General features: G+C 33.6%; 4 protein-coding genes across 4 annotated transcripts in view; 2 read left to right on the top strand and 2 right to left on the bottom strand.

Moving 5' to 3' along the window:
- Positions 1-612: 612 nt before the first annotated feature.
- Positions 613-2,083, top strand: LOC146536052 (uncharacterized). The gene is made up of 4 exons (XM_085190951.1): positions 613-772; positions 1,043-1,154; positions 1,455-1,547; positions 1,905-2,083. The coding sequence occupies exons 1-4, from the start codon at positions 700-702 to the stop codon at positions 1,981-1,983; spliced, it is 357 nt and encodes a 118-aa protein (XP_085047077.1). The 5' UTR covers positions 613-699; the 3' UTR covers positions 1,984-2,083.
- Positions 2,084-2,554: 471 nt separating this feature from the next.
- LOC146536051 (BOS complex subunit NOMO3) lies at positions 2,555-14,827 on the bottom strand. Its single transcript, XM_085190949.1, has 18 exons — positions 14,628-14,827; positions 14,148-14,534; positions 13,514-13,673; positions 12,821-13,069; positions 12,194-12,362; positions 11,108-11,284; positions 10,501-10,582; positions 10,126-10,322; positions 8,979-9,196; positions 8,121-8,309; positions 7,522-7,695; positions 6,914-7,094; positions 6,397-6,599; positions 5,847-6,037; positions 5,300-5,449; positions 4,736-4,841; positions 4,221-4,583; positions 2,555-3,802 (listed from the first exon to the last, which is right to left on the bottom strand). The coding sequence occupies exons 1-18, from the start codon at positions 14,774-14,776 to the stop codon at positions 3,659-3,661; spliced, it is 3,489 nt and encodes a 1,162-aa protein (XP_085047075.1). The 5' UTR covers positions 14,777-14,827; the 3' UTR covers positions 2,555-3,658.
- Positions 14,828-15,208: 381 nt separating this feature from the next.
- Positions 15,209-16,251, bottom strand: Bug22 (cilia- and flagella-associated protein 20). The gene is made up of 2 exons (XM_085190950.1): positions 15,797-16,251; positions 15,209-15,681 (listed from the first exon to the last, which is right to left on the bottom strand). The coding sequence occupies exons 1-2, from the start codon at positions 16,070-16,072 to the stop codon at positions 15,364-15,366; spliced, it is 594 nt and encodes a 197-aa protein (XP_085047076.1). The 5' UTR covers positions 16,073-16,251; the 3' UTR covers positions 15,209-15,363.
- Positions 16,252-16,617: 366 nt separating this feature from the next.
- hpo (serine/threonine-protein kinase hippo) overlaps positions 16,618-23,613 on the top strand; it is a 30,782-nt gene continuing 23,786 nt past the window's right edge. Inside the window, exon 1 of the mRNA XM_085191650.1 lies at positions 16,618-16,807. Coding sequence (XP_085047776.1) covers positions 16,785-16,807 — 23 coding nt within the window. The 5' untranslated portion in view covers positions 16,618-16,784. The remainder of the gene's footprint in view (positions 16,808-23,613) is intronic.

Genomic DNA, 23,613 nt, shown 5'->3' with positions numbered 1-23,613 from the left:
TCCTTATAAAGTGCCGTAGATTTACTCGCATTTCTCATGGTCATAACTTTTGGCTAATGTCGCACTGGCCTCAGATTTCCTATCTCCTGTCACTTTCCGTCCATTTCTAAAACAATGTTACCTGGTTCATTTGCCAGCAACATGTCACCCGCTCTGTTCAACGTGGCCGAAGGCATAGGTACTTTACCTAGGCACCTACTGTAAACGTGCCGGTCGTGCGTTCGATTCCCACTTAAGCGAACGAATTATATCAATCCTCACTCAGGCAAGAAGACAAAACGCGACGTTGAGTTCCGTCACTCAAGAACCCATTAAAAATTAGGCGGTGCGTTGGGAACGGGGAGTGTTCTCGCCAGGTTCCTGTGCCCACTATATCTGCTATATCCCGCTATATGCGGGATATAGCGTGAACCTGAATAGGTTTTTGAATAAAAATATGAACCAACGTGATTACTTAAATATAACTTAACTGCATAAAGATGAAATCTATTTGTACTATATGTTAATCTTAATAATTGATATTATAAATTTACACAAAAAATGAGAGCGCGAAACGCGTCATACTTGCGTTCATACTGTCCTTTCATCTGGTGGGGGTTTCCTGTATATATATATACTGAAACTAAAGCATTTTCGTTACATTTGATTACAGATTAAAGAAAATACATTTGAGTAGAATTTAACGATTTATATAAAAAAATGTATGAGGCAATTTTTCTTGTGGCAGTTGTGCTGTGTGTGGTGCAGTGTCAACCTTTAAGTATACCAACAGGTGAGTCTTTTATGTTTTTATTATATTGTGTCTTTAATTTAGTGACACATTATTATTTTATTTTGCTCTATTTTCTATTCATTCTGGAGCAGTATTGATCGAGTGGGTATTGACCCCACAACTTGTCGCGTCTACAGTCACACGCTTGTGCCCCGCATTACGACTGGCGATAATAATAAATATATTTATATATATATATATATATATAGATATTAAATATAAAATGAATATAACAAAAGTAACATAGTTGTATAATTCACATGATTTCAGAATCTCTTGAAGATAATTCGTTTCACGAGCTGTCAAAGCGATTCATCAATCCATGGTTGATGAATAGCGGTTTCTCAAAGTATGACTTGCGCAAAATTAGATCAAAGAGAAGGTAAGTCTTGTTTCAATTTTGTAATAAGTATTAGTCTGTTATATATTTTTTAATTAAATTATTAGTAATAAGTAGTATAATAGCTTTGATACAATAGTCATGTCTTTCTCTAAGATCTTATGTTGATTCCATTTAAAATATTTTTAAAAGATATATCTATACCTAATTCTAATATAGAAAGAATATAGAAGGTTGTCCCTAATCATAATTTTCACTGAACATCAAAAAATCCAACGAATAAATATCTCTGGTTTTAAAAAGGTATAAGTATATTAAAGTTTGTTGCCTTATTTTTTTTAGCTATGAGGAAGAATGTGAAAAGCTGCGCCTATGCAGACTGCACGCGAGGTCGAACCAAAACTTCTTTGCTGCTTTTGAACTTTATTTCGTCAAGTAAGTTTTCATTGCCTGAAATTGTCTTATTATTTTTTAGCTTCAGGGTAGGCAGAGGGAACCTGGGAACCTAATGTTAGGGCACACTCTTCCCATTTAGAAACTTTCGTTCGCCACTTTCCGCCGTATTCTGGAGGCATTGCGCGTTGAGTGGCGGAACTCAAAGCGTCGCGTCGCCACTCAACACGCAATCGCAATATCTCTAATTTAAGCGGAAAGTATAAAACAAGTCTATTAATACTAGGTTCCTTCCGCGAAATATGCGGGATACAGCGTGAAGATGAACATATTTTGTAAAGTTTAGTTATTATAAATAATAAAAGTACAAAAATATATATAATTTTATTTTATCAACAGTCGCGAAAACGCGCGCCTCTGGGACCATCACGCACACTCGTTGGCGGAATGCAATCAACGGTACAGCTGCTACAGATAACTAATCACACGTTAATGTCAAAATGTAGATTATAAAATATTTATTGTAAATTTTAATGCAAATATTAGTATAATGTTTAGTAAATAAAGTGATTAGAACAGGAAAAAAGGATTTTACTTGTTACTTTTAGTTATTTAATATCAAAACAGTTTTATTCGCCCATTTTTATACTCCAAAGGCAAATAATAAAAAAATAAAGATTGATTTCTCCATTGTCGTGCTGTTCGGTTGCTTATAACTAATCAGGCTGTACTCACGTTGGAGTTGAAAAGTTCATCTCCTAAATTAAAATATATATAACATATTGCTTGATTTCTGCAAAACAATTCAAAGCCATGATACTTTCATTGAAATCGTATAAAGTGATATACAACAAAATAAATTGCTTCTAAATATCTAAAATATAATATCTGATAACATTCTTCATAGCCTTTAAGTAAAGTTAAATTGGCTAACATTACGATATACTTAGTTACATAAATTCCAAAGTTTTTCCACGGTATTTATATTCCCTACCCTCACTAGCATAATTTACAACTAAAAGTCTACACAGATAATTAAAACATCGTAATATTTCACACTCCATTTATTTCACTTAAATCTTATCAATACTTCATTTAACCTACAAACAAAAACCGACAACCGACAATAAAATATAAATTAATAAAAATAATTTGACAATAATTCCTATTAAATTAAACAATTTGTTAATTAAATTAAATTATAGATAAAATATTGCTTTGAATGCTATTTTAAAATGTTGTAATAGCATTAAAGTTTGTAACAGCATTGATTGTTATTTTTACATTATTTCTCGTTTTTTCCTAGATAAGGAAACGTTAATATATGTATCATTTTTTATTTCTCTTGCATTATCTAAATGAGTGATAGTATAAGTATACATTACATTTGTTTAAATGAAGCAAGCATTTGCCCCTGAACCGTCTTTAAATTTGCACTAAAATATAAATATAAGGTGCAAAATATAAAATAAAATATTGTTTTCATTACTTATCAAATAACAGTTGAGACCAGTCGAGGCGCAGGGGCACAAGCGCGCGACTATAAGTTTTTGGGTTCAATTTCCACTGGAGAAAATGAAATATTTCCATTTCATTGCTCTGGTTACGAGGCGCGTCGTTGAGTTTCGCCACTCAACAAGCAAAGTCTCCAGAATTTGGCGGAAAATGGGGAACGGAGTGTCTTAACATTTGGTTCCTAAATTCCCTCTGCCTAAAGAAAAAAAAAACAAAAGTAACATAAATGATCTCAAGTAAAAATGTTATATAAATTAATTACATCAATTCTATCATAGAAACATGACCTCTCTTACGTTTCAAACACCTTTGCACTATAAAAGGAAGTTATTTTCCAATTATAATTATTATAATTAATATTAATATAAAATATTTCTTGGATTCATCAAATCAAATTCAATAATAATACTAACGTATTCCAATTTAATTTAAAAAAATTAGAGTTATTTCCCAAATAACTATAAAAAAACCTATTTTTATTTACTGCGCGTGTAATATATACGTAGATTTTGGTCTATCAATAAAGGTTCTATTGTTTTCTAATATTTGATTAATGACATAATGTATAGTGCGGTAACATAGTGTCGATATTCTCCGTCGCAACGAACATAAAAATACCACACAAAAACACGTAAGGTCTACGTTCTCCGTCTAAAATCTCGTGAAAGCTGCGGTGCGAAAGCTCGCAGGCGATCTCGCTGCCAGTAGAGAACGGCGAGCGCGCCCGCCAGCGGCAGCGCTAGGAACGAGCTTTGACGGAGCTCTTGTTCCGCAGATTTTACCTAAATGTGGGGAATTAATTGATTAATCAGACTACTAGTATATCTGTATAAACGACATCAAAAGGCCTTGTTGAAGATACTTACTGTAAATGCAATAGCTGTGGGTTCTATTCTCATCTTAGGGGCATGATATTATTTCAATTTTGGTAGACATTGTAATCGATAAGTTCTTATAACTTCACACATTCCAACCAACGGCAGATAGATAAAGAAAACTTGTATCAGAACGCTTTGTTTTCCCTCTAAATTCGAACTATACCGAGTATTAAATGTGAAGTCAATAATATGATTTGCTTTACCAGAACAGAAAAGAGAAAACATTTTTTTTGGTTAATAATTAAATTGTTTAATTAAATTTCCCCACAAACATCTGACTTCCAATGTAATAATATAAAAAAAGAATAATAAATCCACAAACCTTGGCAACAAAATCGACATCAAAACTTCTAAATTTTCCATCAGATGCAAAATAAAACACATGGTCCTCGTAAACATGAGTGACCTTAGATAAAGTGCACTCCACCTGTATCACGTACGTCTTATTATCAACCGGCAGTCGGGGCAGAGTGTACATCAGACCTGGGTTGTTGGCCTGGGTATAACCACTAGGGTCCAACTTCGTGTTATATATGGGACTGTGTGGGTTTGATTCCAGACTGAGGGTAAGACGGAGGGAGCGGTAGTGCTCGATGTTCGGTGAACGGACTAAAACGTTAGTGTCTGTCACTTGGTTTGGTTGTATTACTATTAGGCGTACGTTTTCCACGTCTTGTTCTTTCATCTGGAAATGATACATTTTTTGTAAGTAATACAGTTTTTTTATGCTTATAGGTAACTCGGATGAAATACAGCATAAAACATGTATTTTAAGATTCCAAAAAGTTGACAAGTAAAAAATTACAAACAATTAAAATTCCAAAAATAACATCTTACTTCAATCAAGGGCAGCGCTTTAGCCAGCTCAATGCCTGCCAACTCCGGCTCAGAAGATTCTTTTAATTCTATTTGGTACACGCAATTAGGAAGAAGACCGCGAATTCTGAAACAGTCATCAAAACATAATTTGTAATGGCTTGCCATCTAGAAAAAACGACACACAGACACACACACATATATGTATTATATATATAAATATGTTTACGCACATACATATGTATTATGTCTACAATTAATATTGCATTATATTAATATTATAAAAATGAAATCAAATCAAAACTTTACTATGTATCCCGTACCCAGGAGGGTAGGCAGAGGGAAGCCAGTTGAAACACTCCGTTCTCCATTTTCCACCGAATTCTGGAGGCATTGCGTGTTGAGTGGCGCACCTCAACGCCGCACTCTGACTCGACATCAGCGAGTCAGAGTGCGGCGAAGAAACGCAAATATAAATTTAAGTAAATATTTCATTTCCTCGAGTGCGGATCGAACCCACAAAGTTTACATCTTTATCATTACCGCACGTACCAGGCCACCATAAAGCATATGGAGCGCACGTACCTGAAGTAGCCGCCGGCATCGGTGGCGGCGTCCTGCTGGGGGCAGGCGGGCGAAGGGGGCAGAGGGCGCGCCCGCAGCGGTACTCGCGCCGCGCCCGCGCCTCCTAGCGAGATGGCGCGGCCGCGCACTGACCACGCCACGCGGACGCCTCTGGGAATTTTATTTTAGTTTCATCTATACTTATAATAAAATCGTAAGAGGGTCTGTACTTGGAAGATATAGAACCCAAAACAATGACTTTTAAAATTTTTGTCTGTTTGTCTCAGAATAATTATACGACGGAACCACGTAGCTCGCCTATCCTCCAACCAAGAGCCGATATATTATATTATTGTTTTTCCTTTTATTGTGAAAGAACGATGAAGTGCGTGCAAGCGACTCATGAACACTTTAATAGAAATGAAGCTATGGCACAGAAACTTTCAAGTAATACCATTATTTGGCATTATGTCTTCATAATCTAAATCATTCTCTTGACACAACTACATCAGGGATTTTTTTTTCTGATTGGGAATTGATATCACAAACAATATCTCAAAATACTCACCTAAACACCTCGCTATACTCCCTCCCCTCGTCAACAGTTACTATAACATGTGGAGGGTTGAACCGGAACTCCTTCATGTTTGGTTTCACGTAGTACTGCGCGGGGGACAGTGCGCTAAAACGTAACCGGCCATCTTGTGCTGTTGCTGCATTACGACGAAAAGCTCCACCGCTCACTGACACTAACGCACCCTGGAGTTTTTAACAAAGTACTATTTTAGAATAGTTTGGAATTGAATATTAATATTCAATTAAAGGAGTCAGTGTTATTGTTATCATAACGGGTCTCATCCATAGCTCATAAATCTTACACATAACAAATAAATAACGAGAAATCATAGTAATCGTAAACAAAACAACTATCGTTTCGATTCCCACTTGGAGAAATGAATTTATTGTCACTTCCTCCTTCAGGTAATAACGGCATTGTATTCCACCTCTTAACACGCAATGTATCATAAATTGAGTGGGGACTAGTGTCTTCTTTTTTGTACTCTTGATATGCGGGATAGAAAGTGAATTGAAAAAATATGTATTAAATTTCCTCTTACTTCCAAAGGCTGTTCATTAGCGTCATCGACCAAAGACACGACGATCTCAGCCAACTTATGGGCGCCTATTTCACCATTGAGCTGTCGTGGACCAAATACGTAGGAGTCCTTCTGAGCTGTTATGCTGTAGGTTACTGAGGCGTCGAGTGGACCGAAACTGTAGAGACCATCTTGGAGGGTAGATTGAGTTAGTTTTGTATCACCTGTGAAGTAAAAAATTATATGTTATTGATTATTAATGTTACCTAATTTACCCTAAAACAAGATTCTCGGCCGAAACCGAACCTCCTCCTCCCAAAGCTCTACCATTAGTTTCGGCCGAAACTAAGTTTTTGTCATCGGTATAATTTCTATTTTATATTGAAATCCAATAACTTTTTAACGCATTTTAGTAAAATTAAATATTGAACCACATGCAGGGTGTCCCATGTCCCGTGTGTAGGCTTTAATAAAGTAGTTAAAATGTGGTTTCATTTAAAGTGGTGCTGGCAAAAACATCTGTAAAAGAACTGCCTACCTCCTTCCACAGTAACCACTACACCATCAACTGGAGGCACTATCTTCCCTTTCAATATTAAAGCTCGCGACCCCCTCAGTACCAGCGCTCGCTCACAGCGCCCGCCGCCCACTACACGCTGCGGTCCACGAGGAGAGAAGAGAAGAGCGGACGATTGGGCGGAGAGAGTCACCACTTCACTCTGGAATATAGAGATCGATTATCCAAACCGAATATTCAGATTATTTTCATTTACCTGTTTTATAGACAAAACGCGACCTTAAATTATGCCATTCAACACTCAATGTCTCGATAATTGGGCGAAAGTTGAGAAATGACATTTAGTTGTTTCAAATAGGAATCAAACCTAATACAGAATACCACTAATGGAACGGTCGTTAATCACTATATATTGCGCTGATTTACATTATCATATAGACAATGTAAATCAGCGCAAAAAGTCTACACTACGTTATCAAATCAGTTGACTAACTTCAAAGTGTGAATGCAAAATACATACAAAGACAATAAACTACTCTATCATTTTAACAGTTCATAGAAAAAAAATATAAAAGAAGAAAAAAAAATACAAAAACATAATCCAGTTCATATAAATTAACTTTACTTACTTCACCCAAAAACAATGTATGTTCATAAACATATTCATTATCTTGTTTCTTCGCTTTCAGAGGTACATTTTCTTCGCGACCGTCTTTAATAATCTGTAGCACCACATCGGAGGCAGGGTCGGGGGAATATATTATTATGTAGGCTGAATGAGCTGTGGCGACGAAATCTACACTCTGGAGACAGAAAAAAAGAATTATGTTTTATTAAACGCGATATTAGTGAATGATGGAATATTTTTAATGTTATTCCACACTTAAAAAAGAACAATACGGGAATTTTAAGAAAAAGTATAAAAACCTACTGTTATCAGGAGCGTCCATTTTAAATATAACAAGCTCTGGTGTGGCTTAAAAATGTAACATTTATAATATTTTCAGAGCACGGCCTTGAGGTCCGCCAGTGAACAAGCAATGCCTCCAGAATTGGCGGAAAGTGTGGAACGGGAATGTCCTAATGGGAACAGAGTATTTTAACACTAGGGACCCAAGTCTCCTCTGTCTACCTTGCTATGCGTAAGATATACAATATTTTTAAACACATTAAGACTGATACCAGCGAGAAGATTAAACCCGTGACCTCGCCTTCGAAGAACACTCACCGGCACTCTGTCCTCTTCGCCCATACTGAGTATGACCTCCGGCGGCTGCACTCTGTGACAGCCTCTCGGTACCAATCTGTAGGCGGGCGCTACTGGCACACAGTGGCGACTACGACCCGCTGGTACTGCTACTGATACCAAAGGGGAGATTGAACCCGCGATCTCGCCTTCAATAGGTGAGTATTCCACCTGGTGATTAAATTTTTATGATATTTATATATGCTTTAAGTTTATCTTAAAGATTTTGATTGTATGATCATAAATTTCTTGTTTGAAGGTTGATTATTTTTGTCAACATGATATATAAAGTGAAGTGAAGTAAAATAAGTAATTACTGTAATTAATTACAAATACATTGTAGTCAATGCAATAAATAATAGAAAATCTGCTAAATCTAATATACGAGGGGTGACCCTAAAGTAATTGTTATGGATTTTTTGTAGTGCACACAAAAATAAAAATAAAATGTCCTCTACCCGCTCCTCTAATCTATAACATGAGGAAAAACATACTTAAATAGGCCACCATTTCCGGAAGACAGATTCATTTAAAAATGAACTGCCGAGTAGTAAAGTACTTGAAGAAAATGTCTACCAAAGACATAAACAGCGACTTGATTGACAATGAAGACTCTTCTTCTACATATTCCATAGTCACACGTTGAGCCAAGAAGTTTAAGCTGGGAATAATGTCGACGGAAAATGAGTGAGTGAGTTTTGCCACTCAACACGCAATGCCTCCAAAATTTGGCAGAAAGTGGGGGACGGAGTATCTTAAAATTAGGTTCCCTCTGCCTACCCTGCTGTGTGGGGATACAGCGTGAAGCTGATTTTTTTTTCTTTTATAAAGCAAACTCACCTCCATTTCATGAGTACTACTGATGACCATAGCTAATCCTTGCAATACAAAAGGTGGTGCATCATGATGTGGAGTGGCCACAGCCACATTGTGCGCTGATTGTGCCCAACAGAGCTTTCCTTCACTCCCTGGACGTCCGAGAGCTCCAACTTCCCCAACACCTCCTATGGATACTTCCACACTACCTGGAACTACTTCTTCGAAAACGTATTCTCCACCTGTATGTACATAGGGTAGGTATGCAGAATTGATTATTTTGCAATTATAATTTGGTAAAATGTAATGAATGTATTTTAATTGCTTACTAAACAGTGTACATTTTAATTTGTATTAACAGTTTTATTTTATAGTGACACATTATCTAGACAATACCAATATCGGATTTCAATTAATTTAAAACCAAACCAAATTCATGGATCATCACTAAGCTGATTCATCCTCTCACCACCTCATCTCTCAGGATGAATCAGCTTCATTGAATTCTAATTCAATCATACAATCTTTTACTTAATAACTTCAAAAGTTATGACGTAGTATATATATTCTTTAATATAGTTCTAATATACACAATTGCCTTCGTCGGAAGTGTACTACAATAAATAAAAAAAATCTTTTCTAATTTGTGTTATAATGTATTTAATCTAATATAATAAGATACTCTTATAATATTTAGTGACAATTTTGCCTTTTCTGTTGAAACTTGACTTAAAAACCAAAAAGAGGTTGATTAAATTGTCAATGAAAATATATACAAAAAATGCAAAGTGGATAAATTGTCTTTATAAATAAAAATTATATATAAAAAAAGACCTTAACAGCAGCAAAATTTTATTATTTCATTGGAGTTAAAAATGTGAGGATTTGATCTAAGGCAGGTTAAGCACAGTGCATAAAAGTAAACTATTAGTACTATTCGCGTCTATCTATGTTTTTAAATATTCTCAATGTATTTTTTTATTTGTATCACTTCAGTGATCCTAATATAGTGTTAATATAGAATACTACATACTTGCAAAAATATATATATATATACATACAAGATACGCGCAAAAACACAACCCTTCCTTTGCAAACGGGTACAAATCAGAAGACAAAACAAAAAGATTATTAAAAAAGTTTTCATACTTTGATTCGAATCGGAACCAACCTTTAACGACCGTGAACCGGGGTGCGCCCACATACTGGCCGTCGGGCGCCAGTACGCGTAGCGCCACGCACGCGCCCTCGCAGCGCGCCGCGTGCGCGCCGCACGCCGCACGCCCAGACACGCGCGCGCGCACTTGGCTGAACGAAACGCCACCCACCGCCGCCGACACCACCACGGACTGCGCCTCTGGGAAGAACCTGACCGGGCAAGCGTACCACTGTAAAGCATGACGATGCGTTCCGCCGCTTGACCAGCAATGTCTCCAGAATTCGGTGAAAAGTGGAGAGCGGAGTGTCTTAACACTAGGCTCCCTTGGCCTACCCTGCTACATGCAAGATACAGCATGAAGCTTAAAAAAGCAGCATCTAAACTTACTGTAATCCTTCTCTCTGTTCCTTTTCACTAACTTCCACTTTGGCTGTGTAAGTGCCAGACGCCAAGAATGTACACCATTTACCTAAAAAAAACAATATATAAATAAGTCCAAAGTAAAAAAAAATAAAATATATTTTCCTTTCTTTTTACAATAGTTTAGGAACTGTAACTACGACTAATTGCGTTCAATGACACTCGAGGAAATGAAATATTTATTTAAATTTATATTTTCACTTTGTTATCGAGACAAAGTGCGACTATGATATCCGCCACTCACCACGCAATGCCTTCAGAATCCGGCGGAAAGAGGGGAACAGAGTGTCATATTTATATGCACCGGGTTCCCTCTACCTACCCTGCTGCATGCGAGATACAACGTGAAACTGATTACATTTTTTATTTATTTTAGACTATTTGCTCCTTTTTAGAATATGTGTTTGTTCAGCAAATATCTGATTTGATATCACATCCACATATGTGATCTCACATCCACACATGGGATCTCACGTCTACAGATGTGATCTCCCGCCGTTACGTCATCGCCGTACCCGCGCTGATTTCTCTCCCACACACACACACACACACACACACGCACGCACTATCTCACCGTCGTTCCCCGCTGTGACGTCACCACCGTGGCCACGCTGGTCCCTCAGCGAGACGCGCCGCGCCTCCGGCGGGGTCAGCGACCCGCACACGCGCCACCTCGCCGCCGCCGCCCGCACTGCGTGGGGTAGGCCGGTGGGTAGAATGTGGAGTGGTAGCTCGTCGAATTGGCATTTTTCTGTTCAATGAAAAGTCTATACTTAGTTTGGCCATAAACACTGTTACAATTGAAAATAAACAAAATATGACTTCTGTATTTTATCATTTTATACGATTGTTCATTGTTTTTATTTTTTTATTTTCACGGCATTATATTGTATAATATTTTGAAATCAAAATGGAGTAGCGTGATAAAGAGAACCAAATCACTGTAATTGCATTACAAAAACTAGCTATGGAGAGAAATACAATTTTAAAAATCGCCCATATGCTCCATATAATATCAATTAGTCAATTGTTGGTGTACTGGGTCTATTCATAGGTATAATGAAACCGCCTCTGCTGGTGACAGAAAAAGATCTGGCCGTCCATGTAGTGTTCGTACGAAAAAGGCGATCAAAGCAGAAAGGGAAAGTACTCGAAGAAATCCTGACCGAAAGAAAAAGATTTTACCTCAGGTGATGAAGACGGCACCTCTAGAACCAAGTCGCGTAATTTAAAAGATGATTATTTTATTAGGATTTGCAAGATATAAGAGACGCTCTGTCGAAGACAAAGCGCAGCGTTGAGTTCCGCCACTCAATTTCTGCAATGCCAATGCCTTAAGAATTCGGCGATAGTTGAGGACAGAAGAGTCTTAATGGGAACAGAGTGTTCAGATTCCCTCGGCCTGTGCAGGATTCAGTGTGAAACTAAAAGGATATTTTGTTGTTATGAAATTAAATAAATACAGCCTTACGCTGTAACCTGCATAAAAAGGGGTAGACAGATATAACCTAGTTAAACCCTCCTTTCCTTCTGCACCACCCAGTTTTCGCCAGAACTCAACGCTGCGCTTTGTCTTGTTTTTATTGATTAAGAAAGGTTATCGTGAAATATTAATCTTAATAAGCCATTTATCTTTTATTTTAATAAAAAAAACACCCACCATGTTCAAAATTAAGTACATAAGTAGCAGGTTTGAGTTCGGCAAGTGTAAATTTACCGCTGGAATCAGAATTGGCTACAGGTTCACTATTTAACAGTACTCTCACTCCAGACATCCCTTCACCATTTAGTTTGGAGTGTACTGAACCTATTACAGTAAATCCAGTGACCTGGAATGAATAATAAAATCATATTTATTAGTATACTACTAGAATGAATAATAAAATCATATTTAGTAGTTTTTATCTGCGGTTTCACTGGTAGTCATGGACTGACACTGTCCTGTACACTGTATCTATATACTGAGTAAAAATTATATATGTATTTTAAAAAATCAACTTAACACTGTATCACACAGCAGGATAGACAGAGAAAACTTTGTATTAAAACACTCCATTCCCCCATTATCTGCCAAATTCTGGAGGCATTGCGTGTTGAGGGGCGGAGCTTAACACCACGTTAGTCTAGACATCAGAGTGAAGAAATGAAAATATAAATTAATATAAATATTTCATTTCCTCAAGTGGGAGTCGCCGAACAACCAGTTGCATTTCAGTCACACACTTGTGCCCTGATTGACTGCATTGAATGTCAGTAGTGTGTATAAAAAAATAGTTTTAATACTAACCTCAAAAGCATTTCTAATATACAAGCTATCATGTAGCACACTGAATGGCACACCATCAGGTTTTATATTATAACTAATCAATCCTTGCCCAGGGGACTTAGATAGTGCTAAAAGTTTATATTCTCCAGCTGGAACAAGCCCAAAGTTGAATTCCCCTAAGGAATCAGTTATGGAATAACATATGGGAGCATCTGGAACACCTTGGAGTAATGCCGTCTTGCAACCTTCTACACGGAATTTGGGTTTTTCCTATTGAAATAAGTCAATTATATAATGAGTTAATAAATAATAAATGAAGATGAAAATTATGAATTAATGTATAAAATTTTGAATTAATATATAAAAACTGTGTTACATTAAATATGCATTTTCCCAGTCTCACACTATATGTTTTTCACTTTCCACCTAAAATTTACATTCTAAGTGAAAATTCAACATCATACATGTCTTGACCAACCAGACAAACCAGAGCAGACAAATGACAGTCATTTTATTTCCCTGAATGAGGATTGAATCCACAACCATTGAGTTTACAGTCAAGATACTGTTCCACCTTTATAGCAGATAGGAGAGAGGAATAGAAAAATCTTACATTGCTCCTTTTTACAAAATTTCCTTAATTTTCTTATAATTTCAAAAGCATTGATAATTATTACATTTCCTTATTTAATATCAATATTAAATAATACATACCTCTTTTGAATACAATAGAACATAAATACCACTAATAGAGCTACCAAATGAGGTTATAGAACCTGTTACATCATAGCCCTTTACACCAAGAGAGCCCACAGGCAAAGCTGTATTGCCTTCTTTAACTTGGACTACCGTTTGTGATGGTTCTAATTTCCATCTATAAAAGGAATACAACATATACTATGTGATTTTTTTACACTGCTGATCCTCAATGTAGTAGGGTAGGCAGAGGGGGTTTAGCAATAAGACACTTCACTGCCCACTTTCTGCCAAAGACTGAAGACATTGCATGTTTAGTGGTGGAGCTAAATACCACACTTGGTTTCTACACCACAGTGAAGGAATTAAAATATTAAATATTTCATTTCTTTTAGTGGGGATTGAACTCACAACCTGTAGTTTTTAGTCACATGAACAACCTGTCGCGTTTACAGTTGACCCTCTTGATGAATACTTAGCATTAACTCACTCTTGCTAAGGCACTGTGCATTGAGTGGCAGAACTAAGTCTTACCAAAGCAGAAATTAGGGAAATAAATTGAAAATATACAACAATCGCGTTTACATTCAGATGCTATTGTCTCTGATTATAAGTCTCAAATCATCAATCAATACATTGTTTTTAAACTTACTTGGCATGAGATGCCTTCACAACATATTTGCCAGGTATCACAGGAGTAAAATCAAAATCTCCACCCACTGAAGTCACCGTCTTTCTGACATCGCCATTTGCATTTATTAATTGTACATTTATTCCACTAGGACCTTGCTTTTGGCCAGCAGTTATAACTCTGCCAGTTATGCCAAATCCATTGAATGAGAAGTTTATATCTAAGCCTGTAGAACATTCGTCTGTTTCACCATCTATATTTAATTCTACTTCAGAAGGTTCAAAACTCCAGCCGGGAGGTGGGTGCACCTTAAGAACGTAATCTCCTTTTTCATATAAGGGTAGGAAATAATAACCATTAGTTGGCGCACATTCTGTTTTTTCTTTTAGGCTTCCTTCTTTAGTATATCTATAAATATAAAATAAAAAGAATTAATCTTTACATTTATTTTGCATGTAGGTCATACTAATAAGATTAAATTAAAAATTTAAGGTTACTTACAAGCCGATTTCAATTTTAGAAAAATCCAAGCTGGTGTGACTTTTTACAAATCCGCCGCATCCTAATATATCATTTGAATAACATTTTGATGTAAATATTATTAAATATAATACAGAAATGTACGAAAAATTTGATAATTTAGTCAACATTCTGCATTTGAGTACGGAAATTGACAAACTGATAACTAGATAAAAATGATAAAAAATGTAATATGACGTTGTCATTCCACAGATTATACAAGTTCTTTTTTTTTACATTTAAAAATATAAATTTAAAAAAAATCTCTACTTGGCCGTGATTAATATTTAATAAAACTTCTAGATTATGATTGCTTCCCACCTAAAATATATAGAACATTGCATGAACATGTAGTTTTGTCTTTTTACATGTTTAGTTTATATAACAATACTGTGTAGATAAAAAATGTTTTTGTGTACTTTATAGTTGCATTCTTTCTCTCCTTTGTAGGCGCTTTCAATGCAACAGTTTTTACACTTTTTAGTACAGTGCCGTAAAATATTATAGCATGTAGGACATTTAATAATATTCACAGATAAATTACCTATGTAAAAGAAACAAGATACATTATGTGCATTTATTAGTGTGAAACATCACAAAGTACAAATATATAAAATATCTATCAAATGTAGGCAATAAAGTCAATGTGATAAGCATAAAAACAAAATATAGTTGACTTATAAATACATTTACTATGTTTAACATATAATTTAAATGATTAAGTAGCGACAGCTGCTTTAGTCTTATTTTGAATAGGTAAGAACAACTTGAATTCCGCTGGAAGCTCATCTTCTGAATATAATCTATCAGAGAAGTAAACTCTTCGTATTCTACAATTTGCATGTATTTGCACTCTCAAAGTCTCCACATAATTTGTACCATATGCCCTTCTTGTAAAATCAGCTAGGTTGAATTGAATTTGGTTCCATCCTTCGTCTAAACGCATAGGCATTGTGCAAATGAAAGGTTTAACTCTAGTTGTTGATTGATAATTGCTTGCGCGGAATCGTCTTCGAACGTTTTTGTCATCTAAGACCTGAAAATCATTTTTATTATTTTAATAACTTACAGTATTAATGTAATACACAAACAATTAGGTTATGTTTTTTAAACTTGTTACATTTATAATTACTTTTAAACGTAGTTTATACCTGAACTTCAAATGTAAAATACTTTTTAAGATTTTTGATAATCATAACCAAAAACGGTAGCTTGATACCGAGAGTCTTCTTAGGATCCGCTGGGCACGTAATGTAAGTTGTGCTGACATTGGTCCCAACTATTTCAAGCACTAAGCTTTGTATGTCATTATCCGTAATCCTCTTTATGTGCCCATTTCTTACTTTCTTGTCCCAAATTTGCAAAGGTTTACTACCTATGCTGTAAAGGATTGACAGAAAACCAGACTGAAAAGTATTTTTAAACATCTCTAAGATCTTTTCTAGACGCCTCCACGTTCGCTAACATTTATCAGTTAGTTACTATTAAAGTTTAATCAATAAAGAATATAGTTTCGCGGCTGCATTAGAAATTGACAGACTGACAGTAAACACGGAAATTTTGAACTCGGCCATTGGCCATGAGTTTGTTATCAAAGAGAGATTACCATAGCAACCAACAAAAATACATTTCGTTTCACTTTATTACAACTTATTAACTATGAATAATCAAGTAAAAGCTTATATTTCGCTATAATTTTAAAATAATTTAATAATTTATAAGCACTACGATTTATACGGTTATACGTATCTTACCTTATTAATTTTGTGAACGCTAAAATAGTTAAAAACTGAATTGTGATAGGATTTTTTCTCTTTTGTACAGAAATTTATCATACAAAATATATGCTCTTTTAATAAAATATTTTTCTTTTAATAATTTATGGCTTCAATTAAATTTAATTCCATGTAACGAAACGTAATGCGCTCATATAATATGACAGCGAATGATTGTCTGTGAATTTTGACAGATACATTAATACACGCGATTCATGCGATGCGTTGTATCGCATACAATATAAATTTTGTATTTATTAACTTTACTTTATAATGAAGTGATAAAATACTATAAAACTTACTTGTTAGTATATAATGACTGATTGTTTATGTATATACTCTACAAATTTTTGAAGCCGCCAACATGACAGAGAATTCTTCGAAAAGGTAAGAATCTTATCACGTTATATATTCTGAAATGACTAAATAGTGTCTTTAAAATTTCGTTAAGTTGTATTTTACCTGAATACAAAATATATCTTTTACAACAATATTGAATACTTTTGTTTATATAATATAACAATGAAAAAATTAATAGTTTTATTGATGTCACAATTTTTATATAATTTGTAAATATTAACCACTGAATATTAAAGAATATGTACAAAAATAATTAAAAATGCGTTAATTGACGTAGTAGTAGCAAAATAGAACAATATAATAATAACAAAATTTGACACATGACACCTATTTCAAATTTCTTTTTCCTTAGTAATTGTTTGCCATAAGTAGGTATTTATCCTCCTTGCCAAACAGTTATTAATACAAATTCTATTAATTTCTTATCTATTAACTATATGAAAAATGTTAATAGATTTTTGTATATTGAGCATTTTAATAAAATAGAATAACATTTTATTACTAAGATGGCTATATGGCATATTTAGGCGATATATTTTTTGTTTATAATCATACTAGTTTTGTGAATATGCTTAAAGATAACAATTTTTAGATTCCAAATGTTACAAAATATTAAAAGTTTAGTGGCATATTATCAAATCAAAAAAATATGTATATTTTTTTTATTTATAATATAGAAAATTTGCACGAAAAATTAAAAACAAAAACCCAAGCTATATAAAAACCATACATAAACCATAAATGTGAACTTTTACATTTGACTTGTTTTCTTACCTAAAATATTAATTCTTAATGTGCCCTTAACTCTGTGAAGCAATAAATATTCCCACATCCTTTTAGTGTGTGTGGATATGTGTTGTATAAAAAAGAGATTTATACAACACATACTTCCTAGACATACCATTAATTCTTCATATTTGATACTTGAGTTAACAGTAAAACAAAGGTATAAAAATTTTAAAAACTATTTAAAAAAACTTATATTTACTAAGGAAGGTTTTATTATATATTATGAAATTGTTTAACCAGAAATACAATAGTTTCATGTATAAGTATGTACTTTTATAACCATTTTTGATATGTGTGTTGTTATGCCATATTATTTTTATATTGGATATTTCATTTTATTTTTAAGAATTAAAATATATTTTTATAATTATATACTAGTAGTATCAGACAGAAATTTGATATACTAGTTGAAATAATACAAGATGAGGAATGACACTTGTATAATTTGATAACTTGTTTATACCAATCTACCAAAAGCAGCAGTTCTAAGTAAATTTTTCATTCCAGGCTAAAGTTTATTGTAAATATTTATAATTACTCTATCTCTACATCTATACTAATATTATAAATCTGAATAGTTTGTTTGGTTGAATGTGCTAATCTCAGGAAATATTCTTTCAATTTAAAGAATTATTTTTGCATTTGATTCTTTATTTATTAAAGAAGGCAATAGGCTATATTAAATCATATCTATAATTTCAAAGCGATAACCCACATTGCATTGTACCTTTGGTCAGTGTTATAATAAACTTTATTGAGCTTCACAAAAAATTTAGCTTAAGTAAACATAAGTTTTAGATATAAACATAGGCTAAACAAATATAAAGATATGTCTAAAGATTTCCTCTGTATCCAGACTAGTTGCCTGTATTCCGGTATACAGCGGAAACTTCCATATTTAGAATGTATGTCATACACAATAATTAGTTATTTCTGTTAGATCACAATCTGTAGCTAATATAATATGTATTTTAAATTTATTCTTAATAAAGTCTAGTGACTAAAAAACAATATACATAGATAATAAATAAGCATTTAAATACATAAACAAATGGTAACAGATATCAATAAATTTTTCCAATACATATGAGAGTGTGGGAACAAATTTGTTTCTTATCTCAGAATAATTATTGCATCCTGTGATTTTATTGTAATATGTGATAAATATAATTTTATATTTTATTATTTGAATCAATGTAGCTTGTTTAATAAATATAATATAGTGTCTGATGATTGTACACTTGTACAATCCATACCTATATTATAAATTCGAAAGTCTCTCTGTTTGTTTGTCTGTCTGTCTGTCTTTTACGCAATCAGGCCCAAACCGCTAATTTAATTGTGATAAAATACTCATATAGAGATACTTGAGGGTACCGGGATGAACATAGGGTACTTTTTTTTCTTATATTTGTAATATTGTCGATATATATTAATATATTAAAATAATTAATTTGACATGCAATTTATTCCACCATGTTAAAAACAATCGCGTTGCTAAGCAACGGCTTGCAAAGTTTGTTGTTTTAAGAAAACGTCACCCAAAGTGAGTTTGCTTAATGCATACATGGCGCGCGCCGATATAGATTTGTATACATTTACAAAAATTAGATGATTTCTATAATTTGATATTCATCCTTATGAAAATAAATATAATAGTCACTTTTAGCATTTCATCTAGATGGAAATTATAGTTTACTGTATAACATTCTAATAAATAATTAAGATGTCACTGATTCCAAATGACCTAGCCTACGAGTGGTATAGTATGAGTATGACCGACGCGAACGGGCAGATGACTTTGATGGTTTTGTAATTTTTTATATATTTTCGAATTACTATTATTTTTTATGTAATTATTTGCTGCTTATAATTAATTTATCTCAGTTCAGTTATCTATACCGATGTTATACACTTAAAATATCGTAAATTTAAACAATTGGGATTTTATTTAATATTGTTCGCAAAAATTAATCATTATTTAATATAGAAAAATGCCGAGTACGCGCGCACGGCAAACTTTAGGTACTTTTTCTGATATTAAGAATTTCCTTTAGTTACTTTTACTTCTTTTGTTTGTGCATTTCAATTACTCAGAAATTTTTTCTAATAATAAATCTCCACTTATTATTATTTTTTAACTTATTTTAATTATTTAGGTTTATATTTTCGCGGGCGTAGCCGCGTCCGGGCCCACTAGTGTTTATATAATTTCAATTCCCACTTAGTAAAATGATTGTACAATGTTGAGATCTTGATTATTGCTAATCAAAAATTGAATTTAAACAATCTTTTCTTATATGAATGGATATGCATCCTTATTGGACCTAATGTAAATGAAATTGAGTGAAATCTTCAACTTTGATAAGCATTTGCCTATGTGATTATAAATACATTTTGTTTCAATTGGATATCAAACCCACAATTATTGCAAATAATATTCACCGCGCTTTGTCTAGTTCCCAGAGCAAGGAAAATGAAAATATTAAATATTTCATTTTCTCGAGTGGGATTGAACCTACAATCACTCTCGTTTATAGATATATGCTTGTGCCCCTGAGGCACAACAGCCTCAATCCTAATTATATATAATTATAAATGTATATTAGGATCATAGGTGAAACATGTGGGCAACTCTTGTTGTACATCATCTTCATCATCAACTCTTGGAAGCTACAAAGTTCTTCTATTTGTGTAACATTTTTCAATGTTACTTCATTCTCATTGATCAAAGCAAGATGTAGTATAAGTCAATAGATTTCCTCACTAAATATACATCCAATATAAAAGATTTTTTCAGTTTAAAAAGTTTCTCTAAGTGAGTTCAACCAATCTCTTTCATTTATAATATTTGTATATATTGGTACTTAAATGTTGGTTGGTGTTTTATTTTTATACCTTTTTAGTGTTTGCTACTGCAGAACGCTAAAATGTTTTGTTTCTATATTATATCATTCTCCATATTCTGTTCATTAGAGAATTTAATTAAATTTGACTATACTGTTGCTCAAACGATAATAGTTTAGTTTAACTTTAAGGCGACAATGGCGAGTTCAAATCAAGTTTATCAAAAGAATATAAAACTTGTTTATAGACCATATTTGCAAAAGTTTCGGCTGTAACTACAGAAAATAACATTAAAATCGCAAATTGATTCGCTCCAGGGTGAGTGAACTGTGTAAGCGAAATCAAAGCGTGGCATTCCGTGTCATTCGCTGAAAGCAGTAGTGTTGTGTTGTTGCATTCCTAACGTATGCATTATCGAGAACTCGTTTTCTTAAGCAATAAGAGGAGAGGAGAAAGTGAAGAAATATTCCAATTTATACTTTTATTACTAATATAACAAAGCTGAAGAGCTTGTTTGCTTGAATGCGCTAATCTCGGTTTCAGTGTTTATCTCGTTGAGGGCTATGCTGTGGTGTCATTAAATCACACACCCATCATTTTCAATCAGAAGCGTTTCCACTGCGTCACAATGATGTACGGGAATTATTTTCGGAGGAATGAACCTATTTCTAAGTAAATACATATTAAAACATGCTAAAATAAGTTATTCTTAAGAAGCTTGCGGTGCATGGTATACAATTTATAAGGAATGTAACCGCAAAATTCCCGCGTGAAGAAACCAACCGTGAAGCATTGTTTTGATTTTTTGTGTCTGTTATCAAGATTATTTACCTCTGTGGTCTACTTATGAATGGAGAATTCTCATGGTTTTTTTTTATTTAACTAGTACTAACAAGTGGTTTTCAAGATGTCAGTTTTAATGTAAACGCAAAAAAGTAAAAAATATATATATGAAATTTTGAATAGCGGAACCAATTATATTATTATTACAGGTGGGCCCGTGCGGGGCTACGCCCGCTTGAAATAGAAATATTAATAAAGAAATTGTAAACTAAAGATTCAGTCAATTTAGTAAAACAGTTGTATAAAATAACTGTTACGGCAATTAGCAAATTTGTCGAACTAAATACTTTAAATTGACATAACTTTTTTATTTATGAACCGATTGTAATATAATAAACCCTATATGTTTTTGGGAGCTTGCCAGAATCCAATAGTGAAAACCGCATCTAAATCGGTTAAGCTGATTCTGACATTAGCGTTTACAAACGCACAGACAAACATAAAAAATTTTAAAAATCATTGTTTTGGGTTCTTTTAGGTTAATAAAGGTTCCCAATAATTTTTTTTTAAATATCTTCCAAGTACAGACACCGACCCTCTTACGATTTTATTATAAGTATAGATTACAGTGTAAAAATCATATAAAAAACGAATATTTTCATATCTAAACTTCTGTATCTAAGCTTCTATGCTAAGAGCTGAAGATTATTTTTTTCTGTTGAGCGCGCTAATTTCAGGAACTACTGGGTCGAATTATTAATAGTACAAATACAATCTCTGTACATAACAGAGGCATAGAAAAGTCAGATTATTTACATGAAAGATATATATATATATATATACTAGTGGGCCCGGACGCGGCTACGCCCGCGAAAATATAAGCCTAAATAATTAAAATAAGTTAAAAAAAAATAATAAGTGGAGATTTATTATTGAAAAAATATCTGAGTAACCGAAATGAACAAACAAAAGAAGTAAAAGTAACTAAAGGAAATTCTTAATTTTAGAAAAAGTACCTAAAGTTTGCCGTGCGCGCGTAGTAAACATTTTTCTATATTAAATAATTATTCATTTTTGCGAACAATATTAAATAAAATCTCAAATGATTAAAATTACGATATTTTAAGTGTATAACATCGGTATGGATAACCGAACTGAGATAAATTAATTATAAGCAGCAAATAATTACATAAAAAATAATAGTAATTCGAAAATATATAAAAATTTACAAAATCATCAAAGTCTGCCCGTTCGCGTCGGTCATACTATACCACTCGTAGGCTAGGTCATTTGGAATCAGTGACATCTTAATTATTTATTAGAATGTTATACAGTAAACTATAATTTCCATCAAGATGAAATGTTAAAAGTGACTATTATATTTATTTTCATAAGGATGAATATCAAATTATAGAAATCATCAAATTTTTGTTAATGTATACAAATCTATATCGGCGCGCGTCATATATGCATTAAGCAAACTCACTTTGGGTGACGTTTTCTTAAAACAGCAAACTTTGCAAGCCGTTGCTTAGCAACGCGTAGCGACGATTGTTATTAACATGGCGGAATAAATTGCTTGTCAAATTAATTATTTTAATATTTTGGTATATATCGAAAATATTACAAATATGAGAAAAAAAAAGTATCCTATGTTCATCCCGGGACCCTCAAGTATCTCTATATGAGTATTTTATCACAATTAAATTAGCGGTTTGGCCCTGATTGCGTAAAGGACAGACAGACAGACAGACAGACAGACAGACAGACAGAGTTACTTTCGAATTTATAATAAAGGTATGGATATATACGAGTATATGTAGGAGATCATCATATGTAGGAAATGTCTCTTATTGGACCTGTGACACTTAGAATGTGTACAGAGTTTCATAATAAGCAGTTGAGTAGTTTTGAAGGGAATACGCGTTCCCGTTACAAACAAACTTACGTTCACATTTATTATATTAAGCAGGTATGATGTTTTCTTTGTACCACACTAAAACATATAAGCACTACAACAGACGCAATGAGGGATGGTCTAATATTTGATGGGTTAATATTTGGTATTCATCAGATGTACGCTGCATGATGCCGTATAGGTATCTACTTGCATAGTGATTGTCTCTAAATGTTGGTTCCTTGCGGCATTTTTATATTTTGTTTAAAAAATTACATTTTGTTTATTGTAGAAGCGTTTTATAATGGTAACCAATTCTGCCCGCTTTCTTATATTCACGTCACGTTTTTGTTTTCTAATTCATATTGCAAGTCCTATATATTGTCGTATTGTAAGATATTCAAATTGAATTGTGGCAAAAACCCGGCGTTCAGATCTGCTACTCACTACGCAATGCGTCAAGAATTTGGCGGAAGTGTTTTATCACCATGCTCACAGTTACCCTGTTACGTGAGCC

The sequence above is a fragment of the Heliconius melpomene genome, chromosome 10, assembly GCF_056956725.1.
Source record: "Heliconius melpomene rosina isolate 202511_hmr_F chromosome 10, ASM5695672v1, whole genome shotgun sequence".
Classification (NCBI taxonomy): domain Eukaryota; kingdom Metazoa; phylum Arthropoda; class Insecta; order Lepidoptera; family Nymphalidae; genus Heliconius; species Heliconius melpomene.
The sequence above is the reverse complement of the archived record's forward strand: the minus strand, read 5'-3'. Positions and strand labels throughout refer to the sequence as shown.

What these genes read in the sequence shown, in the direction of transcription:
- LOC146536052 (XM_085190951.1), top strand. Translation starts at nt 700, where the DNA reads ATGTATGAGGCAATTTTTCTTGTGGCAGTTGTGCTGTGTGTGGTGCAG. An exon ending in AAAATTAGATCAAAGAGAAG is followed by an intron (nt 1,155 to 1,454) that starts GTAAGTCTTGTT and finishes TATTTTTTTTAG; the next exon opens with CTATGAGGAAGAATGTGAAA. An exon ending in TTTGAACTTTATTTCGTCAA is followed by an intron (nt 1,548 to 1,904) that starts GTAAGTTTTCAT and finishes TTTTATCAACAG; the next exon opens with TCGCGAAAACGCGCGCCTCT.
- Bug22 (XM_085190950.1), bottom strand. Translation starts at nt 16,072, where the DNA reads ATGTTTAAAAATACTTTTCAGTCTGGTTTTCTGTCAATCCTTTACAGC. An exon ending in ATTTTACATTTGAAGTTCAG is followed by an intron (nt 15,682 to 15,796) that starts GTATAAACTACG and finishes AATGATTTTCAG; the next exon opens with GTCTTAGATGACAAAAACGT.
- LOC146536051 (XM_085190949.1), bottom strand. Translation starts at nt 14,776, where the DNA reads ATGTTGACTAAATTATCAAATTTTTCGTACATTTCTGTATTATATTTA. An exon ending in TTCTATTGTATTCAAAAGAG is followed by an intron (nt 13,070 to 13,513) that starts GTATGTATTATT and finishes TTATTTCAATAG; the next exon opens with GAAAAACCCAAATTCCGTGT. An exon ending in GCGAAGAGGACAGAGTGCCG is followed by an intron (nt 7,696 to 8,120) that starts GTGAGTGTTCTT and finishes TTCTGTCTCCAG; the next exon opens with AGTGTAGATTTCGTCGCCAC.